Source organism: Lytechinus pictus, chromosome 11, assembly GCF_037042905.1.
Source record: "Lytechinus pictus isolate F3 Inbred chromosome 11, Lp3.0, whole genome shotgun sequence".
In the NCBI taxonomy this organism is placed as follows: Eukaryota; Metazoa; Echinodermata; class Echinoidea; order Temnopleuroida; family Toxopneustidae; genus Lytechinus; species Lytechinus pictus.
Genome location: NC_087255.1, coordinates 27,256,966 through 27,272,574, shown reverse-complemented (window position 1 = coordinate 27,272,574; position 15,609 = coordinate 27,256,966). Strand labels below are relative to the sequence as shown.

Sequence of the window (15,609 nt, the reverse complement as noted above, 5' to 3'; positions counted from 1 at the left end):
AACCATAATCATATCATGTAGGGTATCATCTTAAAGAGAATTAAATGAGCTATTCATTGTTATTAAATACACATTGATGTTTACTAAAACCGAGGAGGGATTATCGATCAAAATCAAAAGAAACCACTGAGAAACTCAGAGAAACTCAAACGGAAAAATAAACAGTGACTTTCAATAATGTGTCATGATTTTGCAACTTTTGAATTTGGACTTTGCCCCACATTTCAAGACACTGCACCTCCATGTGAACCATAATCATATCATGTAGGGTATCATTTTAAAGAGGATTAAACAATATATTCATTGATATTAATTACACATTGATATTTACTAAAACTGAGGAGGGATTATCGATCAAAGTCAGATTTCCAAACTTTTTTGAGGAGTTTAGTATTGAACAATGCGTATTCCACATGTTCAGGGGGGAATAAATCGTTGTTTCACTTGACAATTAGGAGAAAATTAGATTATTTCATATTTCATACAATAAAATACAAAAGAAATAGTGAGTGGATGACGTCATCAGTCTCCACATTTGCATACCGATCAGGATGTGCATATAATTGTTTTATGAAATTAAGCAAAACTTTAAAATGTCATAACTTTCTTATTTTACATCCGATTTTGATGAAATTTTCAGTGTTATGTTTGTTGGATTTTTTTCTTTTTATTCAAATCAATTTTTTGTTGGGGTGGACTTGTCCTTTAAAAGGGAAGGAAAGAAGGAAAAAGCTAAAATTTTGTGCATTTTCATTTAATAGGCTTATTCATTTGCAATAGTCTCGGTGGTGCATGCGTCGACCGGGTTCTGCCGTACATAGTAACTATTATATTAGTACTAGCTAGCAGCTTGCGAAGGGATGCCAGTTACAACGTAATTGCTTCATTGGGGGTACAGATGATGGAAAGGGCACTTCGGGCGCTCGCCCCCTCCCCAACCAAAAAAATCACGACCAAGAAAAAAAAGGGAAAGAGAGAAGGGTGAAATATATTTATTCTGAATATTACACCATGTATAATTTGATTTTTTTAAGATAAAAATTTCTAAATTTTTGCTCGCTCACAACTTTTTTTTTTAATTTTGCCCGATGCACCATATCTATCTCCTTCGAAATATTTGGCTAATTACGCCACTGATTTGTTTCATCACACTACTATGCAAATGCTAATTTATTCAGAATAGAATACGCTATTTCTCCTAATAATTGTATTGGTTTATATGGCTTTGTGGAATTCTTGGGGATCTAGAATTCATTAATATGTAGTTTCATTTAAAAAATGCAAGCTCTCTTCTTTTCTCTTAATTATCAGTGGCGTAATGAGCCCAAAATTTTGAGGGGACAGAAATGTCATATCGGGCAAAATGTACTGAAATTTGTGAGCGAGCAAGAAACAATTTCGACATTATTCATAAAAAAAAAATTGTATCAGATTTTGACATAAAAATATTCAGAAAATGAGATCATATTCACCTCTCTCTCTTTTTTCGCCCGTGCCGCCGGGCTAGCTGCATGCACGTTTGCCCGTTCTATAGGGATGCATACGCACTGTACTCACACGCAGGCGACCAGTTCCAAGGACCCCCGTTTTCACAAACATTTGTAATTCCGAAGCCCGTTCGGAGGACCCTCCTTTTTACAATAAGCCCGCTCCAAAGCCCCCGTTTTTGTCTCGCCAGCGGCACATACCAACCACTTTTGTGGTCGAGCCCCCCTCCCGGAGAAATTAAGATTGTAGCATTTTGGTAAGTTGTGTAGAGGTAATGATGTGAGTGTAAGAGTTGGTATGTGTGCGTGTGAGATGAGGTTTAGGGTGTGCTAGTGTCAGTGGCGTAACAGGGGTCGGTGGCTAGGGGGGGGGGGCAAGAGCTAAAAATTTCCCGGTCATTATGGTATGAACAGGATTTTTTATGATTGTGCCCCGAACATAAGGGCGAAGCTCAATGCGTGATAAGTACCCCCCCCCCCCCAAAAAAAAAGGGGACACAGCGTGCATGGCGCGGTCAAAAATTTTCTTAATATAAGTCCCGAGCGAGCGAAGCGAGCGAGAAAAAACAATCAGCTTTTCATGAGAATCTAACTTTGAGATTGATTTTGACATGGTATTCAGAAAATAAAATCATATCTTACAGCTTCCTTTCCTTTTATCTTTACTTTTTTTTGTTCTCAGTTGTAGAACTTATGGGGGCCAGTGTTATGCGGATCGGGACCGGGGCATTGTTCTTATCTACGTCATGTTCTCAAATTGGTATTCTGAAAACGTTCTTATCTTTTTCTTATCTTTTGTTCTTATCTTTTGTCTTATCTTGCTTTCCCTCCTATGCTGAGCGCGTAAATTTATAACTCGCGCATATAATACAAAAGCGCGCTAAAAGATAAGAACAAAATAAAGATAAGTGGTATTCTGAAAACGTTCTTATCTTTTATCTTTCTTATCTCTTTACGATATTTATGATAATATTTAAGATAGCTAGAGGGTTATCACATCTCAGGATGTCCGCGTTCTTTCTTTCTCAAAATCGATGGCCACTGGTAGTAACACGTATTCTTTCCACCCTTTCTTTCATTCACCCTTTATTTTGCCAGTCTCTTTTTCTATCTCTTATTTCTTTCTGTATTTATTTTCTCCTTTTCTTCCTTTCTGTTTGTCTGTCTTTCTTTCTTCCTTTCTTTCATTTTTCATTTATATCTCTTGTTTTATTCTTTTGAATCTTTTCTTTTCTTCCTTATTTTTCTTTTTCTTTGTTTTCCTTTTTTTTCTTTACTAAGTCTTTATTTTTCCCCTCTTTCTTTTTTTCTTCCTTCACTTTATTTTTTTTTCATTATCTTTTTTTTTTCTTCATTCTTTTTCTTTCTTTCATTCATTCTTTCGTCTTTATATTTGTTTTATTTATTCATTTTGTTTGTTCCTTTTTTCTTCCTTCCCTTATTTTTTTTCCTTATTTTTCTTTGTTTTCCTTCTCTTATCATCTTTTTCTTGTTATTTTTTATTCTTTTTTTTCTTTATTCTTTCCATCAATCTTAATTCGTTTCTTTTTTTAAATTCTTTCTTTATTTTTCCCGCCTTTTTATTTTCCTTTTTCGTTTTTGTTCTTTATTTCTTTACCGTTCGTTCCTTTTATCTTTCTTTAGTCTTTATTTTTGCTTTAATTATCCTTTCATTTTTCTCTTTCTTCCTTTTTTTCTTCCTTTCTATCCGAGTCTCTCTCTCTCTTTCTTTATTTCTGGTCTATTTTCCTTTTTTCTCTCTTCCTTTACTTTTTACAGTTTTTTAATTCCTTCCTTTTGTCTTTTGATTACTTTCTTTCATTCGTTTTTTTCTATTTTTTTTTCTTTTGGGGTTCTTTTATTCTTTCATTTTATCCTTTTAATCTTTTTATTTTGTCCCTTTTGGTTTTTTTTTGTAAAGTTTCTTTCTTTTTCCTTCTTTATTTTCTTTCATTTATTATTCCTCTTTTTATCTTTAATAATCGTTCTATTCATTCCTCCTTTTTCTTTCTTTTATTTTTTATTTTTTTTTCTTTCTTTTAATTTTTTATTTTCTTTTAAGTTCTTTTTGCTTGCTTTCTTTTGTTTACCTTTTCTTTTTTTTCATTGTTTTCTGCTTTGTTCCTTAATATTTTTTTTGGCTTCGTTCTGACCCTTTACTGTCTTCTTTCTTTCTTTGTTTTTATTCTTCCTGCTTAAATTTTTATTCGTACCTGCTTTATTTACCCTTTTTCTTTAATTTCTTTCTTTATTTTGTGCACGTGTCTCGAAATAATAATCAGTCATTGCGTATAAAATGCCTATCTCGCGCAATGCGCCAGAAACAGTGTACGCGCAGCGCCCATGATATTCTCTTCACATAAGGAACGCTTCTATTGGTTAAACTTACAATATAACACGCATTTTGATTGGTAATATCCTAAAAATGGGCGTGTTGAAGATAAGAAGGAGGCAGTCCTTACAGAGATAAGAACGCGTTAAGAAGATTTTCAGAATACCGATTTACAATGATTTTAGCGTCTTCTTATCTCATTGAGATAAGAACAAAGATAAGAACGTTTTCAGAATACCACCCCAGGATTTTTAACCTCGGGGGAGGCAAGAGAACATTTGGGGGGCGGGTCAACACACAAATATTTTGCCTATTTCTCAAAATCGAGCAAGAAGCGCGAGCTATTTTTTTTTTAATGTAGACCCTACTGACTACAGGACTACGTTCGTGAGCCGAAATGTTTTGACATCCTGAGATGATAACTGGACGTTCTATAAGCACTTTTTGTAATCATGGACTGGATGGCTAACTAATTAAACTTTTAATGCGAGCGCGTAGCGCGAGCTGAAATGTTTTTATTTATGAAAATTATGAGTACGCAGGATGCGTATCTTGCTAAAACGAATAATGAAAACTTAAATCGCGAGAAGCATATTGACTTGAACATTGGATTTTTAAGCCCCATTTGAAGAGATAATTTTCGAATCTCAGTCAACAGTTACTGCGAGCGTGTATAGCGCGGGCGATATTTTGAATTTCATATAATGACCCGAAAGATTTATATTACTGACAAAAATTATTGGGAGCTAACAGTGTATGGATGAGAAAATTTTCAAAATTTAAGAAACGAAAAGGCTGTTTTGGGGCACTATACAGCTTTAGTAGGATGCTTATGACAACATTTACTATACATTTTTTTTATTTTTCAAAATTTCGGGGGTGGGGCCAACTCACTGGGGGCAAATCCCTCTCGTACCTCCACCATGGTGCCGCCACTGGTCTGGGGCGGAGCCTCCGGAACCCCGTGATATTTTTAAACATTGCAGATGGCCACTGTTTTATCAAATCGCGAGTACATACACAACACATTGACTTCAACGCAGTTGCCGATAATAAACTAAATATTTTGAGGCAGCACAACATAGCAAATGTGGAAAAAAATTGTAACAGTTGCCAGCGAGCGAAGCGAGCTATAAAAAATTGGCCTTTGAAAATGATTAAATTCTACTTATTTGATAGTAATATTATTTAGTCAAAGTAAACAGGCTTGTTACGGTAAATCTAGCCAGCGCAAAGCTTTACTTAGGTAAGGACATAATATCGGGGGATATAACTAGCCCTTGGCTACTTTGGCTAAGGATTTTCCCGGGGCTGTTTGTCCTGACTGTGACCATCATTGCATAAAATTTAGCAAGCTTATAATAAACGACATCCACCTTTCTTCCCGTTCTTTATATTTGTCAATCCTCGACAACCTGGTCGTGTTATTAAGTTATTTTCCTTTTTTCTCGTCCCTTTTCTCTATATTCTGATTTTCCAATTAAGTTTTTAGTTCTAACTTCATTTCCCGTTTCTTTCTGCCTCTTTCTCCCATTTTCCCGCCATTCTTGCCCGTGCCATTGAGTCATATCTTTTGATTTTATATTCCTCTCTTGCTAATCAGGTTAATGTATTAGTATTTCAGGATATTTGTACTTCCTCATATGTTCTTGTTTCCTTTTCCCGCTTTCCTTCCATTTCCCCTATTTCTGTTCTTTCTTTCACAGGGGCCGCGGAACGGTTTTCAAAGTGGGGGGGGGGGGGGGGCTGAGCCAAAAGTGGGGGGACTGACCATGCAAAAAATCACAATCATATGGTAATTTTTACGTTTTTGTACACGGTTTTTAAAAAAAAGTGGGGGGGGGGGCTGAAGCCCCAGCCCCCCGCATCCGCTGTTTCTTTCCCTTTCTTGTCATTTTCCCCTTTCCCTTTCCTCTTTTCTTTCTTTCCCTTTTTCTCCCCCTTTTCTCTTTTTCCCGTTTGTTTTTTTTCCCGGTGAAATCCACCAGGGGGGGCAGCTTGCCTCCCCTGCCTGTTACGCCACTGGCTAGTGTTACAATTAATGATAATTGTGTTCTATTTGGGGTAAGGGTGTTTGAAAATTGTGATTTGAAGCGGGTGGGGTGGGCGTGTATGCACTTTGTTAAGATGAAGGTGTGGGTACATCGGGGGGGGGGGGCAGTCAAATATATTGCTTTACACACGCGTGACCAAAAAAAACGCGTGTAAAGGGGTGTTTGTTCAGTTTTGGACGCGGGCCGCGCGTGCATTCGTTAAGGGTATCAAAAACGCCGAATTAAAAAAAACAAGGTTGTTTTGAGAAACTGGTCAATCGCAGGGTCAAACGTATGTAGGATATGTTTTCTTTCACAGCTTTTTTTTAAAGACTAGCCAAACGTGTTTAGGGTATGTTTTTTCCCCCAAGCTTTTTCCTCGGGGTCATGATCTGGCGACAACTTGTTTAGGGGCAAAAATGTGTAAATAAAGCCCGCGAAAAACTTGTCAAGGGGGTTATTTTGCACACAGAGAAAAACTCGTTTAGCGGGTGTTTCGAAATAATTTGGCCACGCATGTGTACAGCAATACATTTGACTGCCCCCCCCCCAGGGGGGTACATGTTTTGAAAATTTGGGTATGTGCAACTCCCATGCAAGCACCCTTGATGGTTGCTACCCACAAGCACATACACACAACCCCACACACGGTCACACACATATACATACCCACCATCGCCCTCACTTCATTACCTTACAACCACACGGTAAAAGGCACACACTGGCTGCTGCAACTTATAAGTACACCCTCATGTACAAGTGTGAACACACCTTCCGACACACACAAGCACACTTGTATTTTTTCATTATCTCCAACACCATTAGCCCCCCCCCCCCGAAAAAAAGAAATGCGTTTGGTGGTTGCAACTAAGCAACACACAAGCACACCTCAAGGTTATGGTAACACACACTCATGCATACACAAACTCACCCACATCTGGTGGGTGTTTCATAAAGCTGTTCGTGAGTTAAGAGCAACTTTAAGAACGACTGGTGATCCCTTCTTGTTGTAAATGTGTGTGGGGGGGAGTGGGGTGGGGCGCAATGCACTCATTGGCGATGGTTTAGCGTGTAAGAAAGGGTCACCAGTCGTTCTTAAAGTCGCTCTTAACTTACGAACAGCTTTATGAAACGGCCCCCAGCACACATTGTTTAATTTTGTACCCTGCATGCATGTTCACTGCTTGATAGTAGTCTAAACTTGGTGAATCGAATTGAAACAGGCTAGGCATTCAAAAGGGGGCTAATTGAACTGATGGGGTCAGCGTAATTCTATACTGTACTTTTTTAAATCAATTATGGCTAGTGACTTCATATGTACCCTAAACCATTATTTTATACAGAATGTAAGTTTAGAATTAGGCTTAGGGATAAACAAAATCACCAATCTATACTTGATAAATATCATATGGTTTCACCACACTCACTCCAGGGGAGTGTTTCATCAACATTTTCATCCGACAAGTTGTCAGATCTGACATCTTTCTCTGATGTTGATTGGCTGAGAGGTACTGTTACTATGGTAACTGTCGGATAAAATGGGACTTGTCAGATAAAACGTCTGACAAGTCCTTTCATTAAACGCCCCCCAGATATATACAAAAATAGACGTTGACTAAATGTTTTTTAAGATAACACCTTCTGCGAAATACATCTGCCACACAATTATACATATTTTATCATTGTATAAATCGTTATTTTCGTTTGAATATGATTACGTACTCTTCATATTATTTTGTTCCTAATTTTAGGAGATGTGGAAGAAAATGTAATCTGACACAGATATGCATATGACTGTTTGATGTAATTGATGTAACTAAAAAGGATCTTATATCACAGTGAGATAATCATATGGGTAAAATCAGTGTAAATCGCTCTTGTTTAGTAAATCCTGTTTTGCCAGGCTCATGAATTCACCCTATTTGTTTCACCAAAAAATGGAATTGCTAGGATCATGTTAACTAACACTTGCGAGCTCCATCGTTCCACATATACCATGACTTAAATAATTTAATCAATTAAAGATGTTATTAAAATAATGAGATGGATAGATAATCATACTTTTTTCTGATGTAAGCCTAACCAAAGGTTGGTCCGGACTCGGGTCACCAACTCCAAGACTGGTCTCCGCTACAACCTGTACAAAAAGATAAGTGGAAGATGACCGGAAGGTAGAGAAACGGAACGGATTAAGAAATTTATGACTACGATATATGCAACAAAGAGTATAGATAGCAGGCGTGGTTCTAGACTTTTTTTTTTTTGGGGGGGGGGGGGGCTTCTGGGGGCTTGAACAAGTTCGAAGTTGGTTTATTCAATACAATGAAAATGGCCTATTGTGGATAGCCTTATACATACTTCTCAAGCAGCAAGTCACCCTTCCCTCCTATAAAAAATATATAACATTATGCGAGGTAGCGTAGCGACCGAGCGGAAAAATCACATTTTCAAAATGCTTGAGAATATTTCATCTAATTTTTCATCTATATTATGCAGGCCTGGTGGATGTTATATATGTAGATGAATTTTAACGAAAGATGGTAGGACTTGTTATCAGGAAACGGGTTTATGTTGTTACTCTCGCCAAACGTTTTTTAACGTAAAAGGTGTAATAGAACATGGCCGGAGATGAATATTGGGGATGCGGCAAACATGTCGATTTTTCCTGCCCAATACTTTTGACAAAATGAAAAATTCAAGAATCCATATATTGCAAAAATATGTTTGCACAAACATCTGGAAAGCGCTATAAAACCATCGAACTTGACATACAAATATTATAAAACATAAAAATTGTAAACTTTTCAGTGCGCTTCATGTGCAAAATTCTGCATTATAATTATTTGGCGCCGAAAATTTTGACATTGTCTTTACCCCCTCTCGCCATCCGAAAGATGGAACGGCAATCCTGACTCTGTTTTAAATAAGTTTAGCCTCAATCGCGGATTATATAGCGACAGATTCATTTTCTTTAAAAAAGTTATGAGGCGCCGATTGTACCAATATTATATACAGTGCGTCCCCAAAAAAACTATACACTTTTGAAATGGCTGCCAAATAAAAGATTTAGCACTTTGGGGGAAAAGACTTATAGATATGGAAAGCCAATATAGTCAACTTTCAAATGACACCAAAAAGTTGAAAAACTATTCATGCTTTTTTATACTTGCAAAGTTGAGGGTTATTTGTTGAATAAAAGATCAGATGGGATCAGATTGTTGTTTGTGAAAATGTAATGCATTATTAAATTGAAATGTAATGCATGAGTGATCATGAATTGCAATGTTTAGTGCAGCATTTTGTCTTTATCATGTGGATCTCAACAATGTGTTCATGACAGTCAGAAGAGGGGGGTAATATGACTTACATGTAGGTAGGTGAAGTACGTTGATGGTATAAAGGTCAACAGAACATTTAGCAACCACTCCCTCCATCTCTACCCCCTCCCCCACTTCTTGAGAGACTAAGCTTGGCTAGGCTGGGCAGGAATTAGCCTTACAGTTTTTTTGAGAGGTTAGTCCTTTGGAACTTACAAAGCTAAGGGTGTTCTGCTATTTATGAGTGAGATAAGGTTTGGTTTCTTAGGCAAATTTCATGAGTTACTAAATTGAAATGTTATGCATGAGTGAACAGGAATTGTAATTTTAGTGTAGCATATTCATCTTGTGGGCCTCAGAAGTGTATTCGTGAGAGTCAGATTAATGTGATGGTACATGTTACAAGCAATAGGCCGAGATATGCTAACTTGCTAAGACTTGGTTAAAAGGGCATTCCTCTTCATTTTGTCCTTTTACAAATTAAAAGTCATATGTACCCTCCCCTCACCACCGCCATTTCCCATCCCCCCCTCTCTCTCTTTCTCTGTCTCATTTCCTTGATTGTAGCCTATTCAAAACTTAACTGCCAAGTTTTTTTTATTTAATGACTACCAAGAAATTTAATGATTATGGTGATTAATGAAGTAATTTATTGAAAAAATGCATGTTTGATTGGTCACATTGCACATTGAATGAGTTGATTTACTGATGAATTGTTGATTAAATGATTGATAGGAAAAAGTTGATGCCCCAATTCAGAATTAATCATTATATCAACATTCTGCTCTGGACTTCACGTGTACATGACAATAGCCATCAGTCTCCTAACAGGAGGGGAGGGCGGGAAAGAGGGAGGGGGCGGGGGCTGAATGTTCTGTTGATCCTTGTTCCATCAACCTACTTCTCCCACTTAAGTCCTATCTCACCCCCTATTCTTCCGACTCCCATGAACACATTGCTGATATCCACATGATAAAGTTGAAATGCTGCCCCAAAAGAGATCCAAATGATAAAGTTGAAATGCTGCCCAAAAAGTGTAATTTATGTTCACTCATGCATTAAAGTTCAATTTGATAATTTAAAAAAATTGCTTACGCAACCAAAACTGGTCACGGTTGATCATTAATTTATCACAACGCCCTTAACTTTGCAAGTTCGAAAGGATTTGCCTCTCAAAAACTGACATAAGTTGGAAGGCTAATTCCAGCCCACCCTAATTTTCATACCCTTTGTTTCAGTGGGCAGTGCTCGCTCAAGCATGAATAGTTTTCCAACTTTTTTGTGTTATTTGAAAGTTGACTTTATTGGCTTTCCATATATGTAAGTCTTTTCCCCCAAAGTGCTACATTTTTTATTTGGCAGCCATTTCAAAAGTGTATAGTTTTTTTTTGGGACGCACTGTAGAACAATTATTTGTTATATAATCATTATTTATTAAATAATAACTATTATTTATATATAATTTACATTTTATTTGTAAATAATTACTATTATATAAAATAACATTTCTAATTATTTATATATAATTCCAAGTAATACTTCATTATTTGTAAATAATAATAGTTCGACATTCCATTATTTATAAATAATGATTATTTGTTTTTCATTATTTATAAATAATGATTATTTGTCTTTTATTATTTATAAATAATGATTTTCGTTTTTAATTATTTATAAATAATGACACTACATACTTCATTATTTATAAATAATTGCAATTCGTCTTTCCATTATTTATAAATAAGTTTTCTATTATTTATAAATAATAATTATTTATTAACAATGCCAGTGCACATTTCTTTATTTATAAATAATTTGTTGAGTTTCCCATTATTTATAAATAATGATTATTTGTTAAATAATGAAAACGTCTACTTCATTATTTATAAATAATTTTTTTTCGAGTGCGCCATTATTTTCATTATTTATAAGTAATCATTGCGAGAATAAATACAGTTCACACATGAAATTGCCATTTCTCAACTTTTATTGTCACTGGGGGATATTCCCAGATTAAGAACAATTTTCCAACAATATTTAACAATTAAGCAAGATCAAACAATTGAGACCTCGGCGAAGGAGGTCCAATGAAAGGGGGGTAACCGGGTCATGTGACCTGCGGAAGGAAGACATCCTACCGCGACTCCAGGGCAGGTATTTCCTGGGGTGCGGTTCCCCTATACAATTATCAACTATTCAATATTATGTTCTCGAGTGTCAGAGATGTAGGAGGGAGAGGCGTATATGAGTATGAAATATTGGAGGGGGAACCGGGTCACATGACCTGCCGGAAGGAAGACATCCGACCGGGACTCCAGGACAGGTATTTCCTGGGATGCGGTTCCCCTATACATTTTTCATCTATTCAATATTATAGTTATCTCGTGTGTCAGGAGGGGAAGAGGTTTCAAGACATGAATGTGAAATCTTGGAGGGGGAACCTGGTCATGTGACCTGCCGGGAGGAAGAAATCCATCCGGAATTCCAAGCCAGGAGACTCAGAAAGATGCGTTCCCCTCTCCAATATTTAATGACCCAATAAGTACACAGTCCCTCCCCCTGGTGTTGAAATTTTTGTGAAATAAGACAGAAACGAGCCCCCACTATTTGTGAAATGGGCCCCAGATCTAGCCCAACCAACCAGCCAAAACAAACCCAACCAACCAACCAAAACAAGCCTGACCGACCAGCCAGCCAAAACCAGGCCAATCCAACCAAATGGATCAGACCAATTAAACAAGTAGAACAAGCCCATCCAACCAACCAATCAAGCCCATCCTCCAACCAGAACACATTCAACCAACTTAGTTCAATTGGCCCGTAAAGGGTCTCTATACCTAGCCATCAAGAATGTGGGGTATTCCTCTTGCCCATCACAACCCCCTTTGTCGCATATACCAGCATAGTATCGAAATACAATGAAGTACAAAACATATCGTTTCCGGTTACCCCCCCCCCCCCCTACAGAAATCAATGCTTTTAATGGGTGGGAGGGAGGGAAAATAATAGTTATAGAGAATAAATACAGTTCACACATGAAACTGCCATTTCTCAACTTTTATTGTCACTGGGGGATATTCCCAGATTAAGAACAATTTTCCAACAATATTTAACAATTAAGCAAGATCAAACAATTGAGACCTCGGCGAAGGAGGTCCAATGAAAGGGGGGTAACCGGGTCATGTGACCTGCGGAAGGAAGAAATCCTACCGCGACTCCAGGGCAGGTATTTCCTGGGGTGCGGTTCCCCTATACAATTATCAACTATTCAATATTATGTTCTCGAGTGTCAGAGATGTAGGAGGGAGAGGCGTATATGAGTATGAAATATTGGAGGGGGAACCGGGTCACATGACCTGCCGGAAGGAAGACATCCGACCGGGACTCCAGGACAGGTATTTCCTGGGGTGCGGTTCCCCTATACATTTTTCATCTATTCAATATTATAGTTATCTCGTGTGTCAGGAGGGGGAGAGGTTTCAAGACATGAATGTGAAATCTTGGAGGGGGAACCTGGTCATGTGACCTGCCGGGAGGAAGAAATCCATCCGGAATTCCAAGCCAGGAGACTCAGAAAGATGCATTCCCCTCTCCAATATTTAATGACCCAATAAGTACACAGTCCCTCCCCCTGGTGTTGAAATTTTTGTGAAATAAGACAGAAACACCCATCCAAAAAGGAAACCCCAATTTTTTTTTTTTTTTTTTTTTCCCCATCCTCCTAGCGACCACACTTCCTGAACCGTTACCTGTTAGGCAGCCAAGGATTGTAAAGCGATCCGGAAGTCATTTATGAGCAGATCGCTACCACTATCAGATAAGTGTACCCCGTCTCGAAAGTACTGCCTGTGGTCCTGTATGCTTATGTTGTGATGCAGATAAGATGCTCGAAACATTCTCCTTACTTTTCCCCGGGCATGTTTGTTAATAGTCTTACGGCAGTTGTTCAACGTCAATTGGGAGTGCGGACCATCTGATCTGCCGTAGTAAAATAGCCTTGGTACGATTTCAGAAAAGCAGATGTGGCTGTTCGGAAGCTGCTGTCTGATAGACAGGAGAATCTCGTCGACCGCCTGCCTGCAGTTCTTCACTGGGTGTCTACCGATGTTATTGGTGCCCGCATGAAGAATTACCACGTCCGGGGTAGCGTGATGCTTTAGCAGAGACTGTACAGACTTGGCCAGGTCATGCATTTCAAGGCCGCCCCTCCCGAACCACCGGACTTGGCTCCCTGGCTGAACCTCAAGGTTTTGGAGACCTGTCGCCTTGGCCCTTTCTCCGGCCCTTCGCACTAGGCTGTCTCCTACGATCGAGATCCTCCGGTTGCCTGTTGGTCCTGCATGACAAAGAAATTATTCTATCACGAGCATCATATATCTTTCGACTCTTGGGTGAATCCCCCCCCCCCCAACAATGCGTAATTGTAATTGCTACTGCTTCAATATTTGTTTACTTCCTATATCGTGCTTTGTCCATTTTCTTCCATGGTTATCCTTATATGTGCTACCTATTTTTTCATCTTTATTTATTTCTTATTATTATTATCTTTTTTTTTTTTTTTTTTTTTTTTAAATATGTATTAATAGATTCATAATTCACTTCCTTGTGTTGTATTATCCGTTAAACTCAATGGGATGCGTCTTACATTAAATGACAGACTTTTTACCCTTCCTTCTTCCTGGTCGTAACATAGTTAGGCTTCCCTATAGTCAAGTGCTTATACCTCATACTTGTACAAACCAAAATCATAAGCTTGTTTGCATCAACATAATGATAGAAATCTCAGTTCCCCTCAAATTCTCACATATGTTTTAAACGCACTGCTCCGCCATCTGCCCATTTCTTGAAGCTGTTCTTCTGTCGCTCCTCCAATGGCCGCTGTAGTGGCGGCCCCAATTCGGGAGGAATGGGTCCCATATTTCTCTGCTTCAAAGCCGGAGACTCCCAAGACTTTCCTCAACACAGCTCTAAACTGATACCTAGTTAGCGGTGACCCATTTGCATGGCAGAAGAGGGGGCCTTGCATCACTGGCCTCATTTTCAGATATCTAACCATCGCCCCTACTGGACAGCTGCTGTTCAATCCATTTCGCTTTATCTTCAGAGTTGTTGAAGTACCATATTGATCTGTCTTTGAGAATCGAATGGTAACCAACAGGTAAGCTTCTTTAGAGCTTTGGAAAACACTTATGTCTTGGTCAAGGACGGTCATGTCTTCGGTCCCACCTGTGCCATCTACCGTGAACTCACCAACCCGCAGCATTCCGAAAAAGGCTAACAGAAATGATGCCTGAAACATGACGGCTTCATAATGGGTTACACAGATGAGACAGAGGTTAGGTAAAATATTGACAAGGACATCCCATGTTATAGGCCTGCGCCAATCTTTCCTCTTCCGGCCTCGCCTGCTTCCTTCAATCATCTTCCTGATCAGAAAATGGGTGGTCGGGTCAAGCCAGCTGTATATCTTATGCAAGTATGATAGCGCTGCCACATGAAGTGTTATAGTTGATGGTGCTCTACCACTCAGTGACAGATGCGCGATAAATGACATGACCTGCTGGGGAGTAGCCGGCCAAGATGAATCCAGCATGCTCGCCAGTCGGAATCGCTGGAACGAGTCGATAGCTCTCTGGTACGAGGTCTTGGTCCCCTTAGTTGTAACATCTGAAATAAGCCGGCATACCTCCTGCTCTATATCCGCCAAATGCTTTCTGGTATTGGTGTTGATGTTGCATCCGCCTGTGGTGCCAGCTCATCTGTAACCGGGATAGAGAGTCAGCAATATCATTTTCTTTTGTGGCGATATAGACTGCCTTGACTATCGTGTCTCTCTTCAAACATTGGAGAACTAGGGTTCTTACAAGTGACATTATTCTTGGGCAATGGGATGTCTGTTTGTTTATAACATTCTTGATGGCCATATTATCGGTATGAAGTCTAATTCGCTTCCCTGCTAGATCGGAACCCCATACCAACAGTGCTACGGCTATTGGGACCATCTCTTTCCATGCAATGGAATAGTCCCCGGATAGAACAAAAGGGGGCCAATGGCCGCAAAACCATTTGCCATGAAAGTAACCACCGAAACCTATTGTACCACTCGCGTCAGTGAAGAGGTCAAGATCAAAGTCACTCTCCCAGCGACCCGGTCGAACTATAGTCACCCCATTGAAGTCATCTAGGAAGGCGAGCCATGTTGTTAGATCGGACTTTGTTCCCTCTGAGAGTTGTATTACACTGTCCGGTTTTGAAATTTTCTTTGTCTGATCTGTTAACCTCCTCAGAAAGGCCCTACCCGGTTTAACCGCCCTACATATAAAATTAAGCGACCCGATCAAGGACTGTATCTCCTTCAAAGACAAGGATTGTTTCCTAATTGTCTCTGCGATCTTCCGTTTCAATTGTGTCCTTTTCTCGCAAGGGACTCTTACTTCCAT

At 38.8% G+C, this 15,609-nt stretch overlaps 2 protein-coding genes across 2 annotated transcripts; both read right to left on the bottom strand.

Moving 5' to 3' along the window:
• Positions 1-13,867: 13,867 nt before the first annotated feature.
• LOC135156048 (uncharacterized) lies at positions 13,868-14,762 on the bottom strand. Its single transcript, XM_064107078.1, has one exon. It carries the CDS (start codon positions 14,760-14,762, stop codon positions 13,962-13,964), a length of 801 nt encoding a protein of 266 aa, XP_063963148.1. The 3' UTR covers positions 13,868-13,961.
• Positions 14,763-14,823: 61 nt separating this feature from the next.
• Positions 14,824-15,609, bottom strand: LOC135156047 (uncharacterized). Its single transcript, XM_064107077.1, has one exon. The coding sequence runs from the start codon at positions 15,607-15,609 to the stop codon at positions 14,824-14,826; it is 786 nt and encodes a 261-aa protein (XP_063963147.1).

Coding starts and splice junctions, on each gene's coding strand:
- LOC135156048 (XM_064107078.1), bottom strand. CDS start 14,762: ATGCTGGATTCATCTTGGCCGGCTACTCCCCAGCAGGTCATGTCATTT.
- LOC135156047 (XM_064107077.1), bottom strand. CDS start 15,609: ATGGAAGTAAGAGTCCCTTGCGAGAAAAGGACACAATTGAAACGGAAG.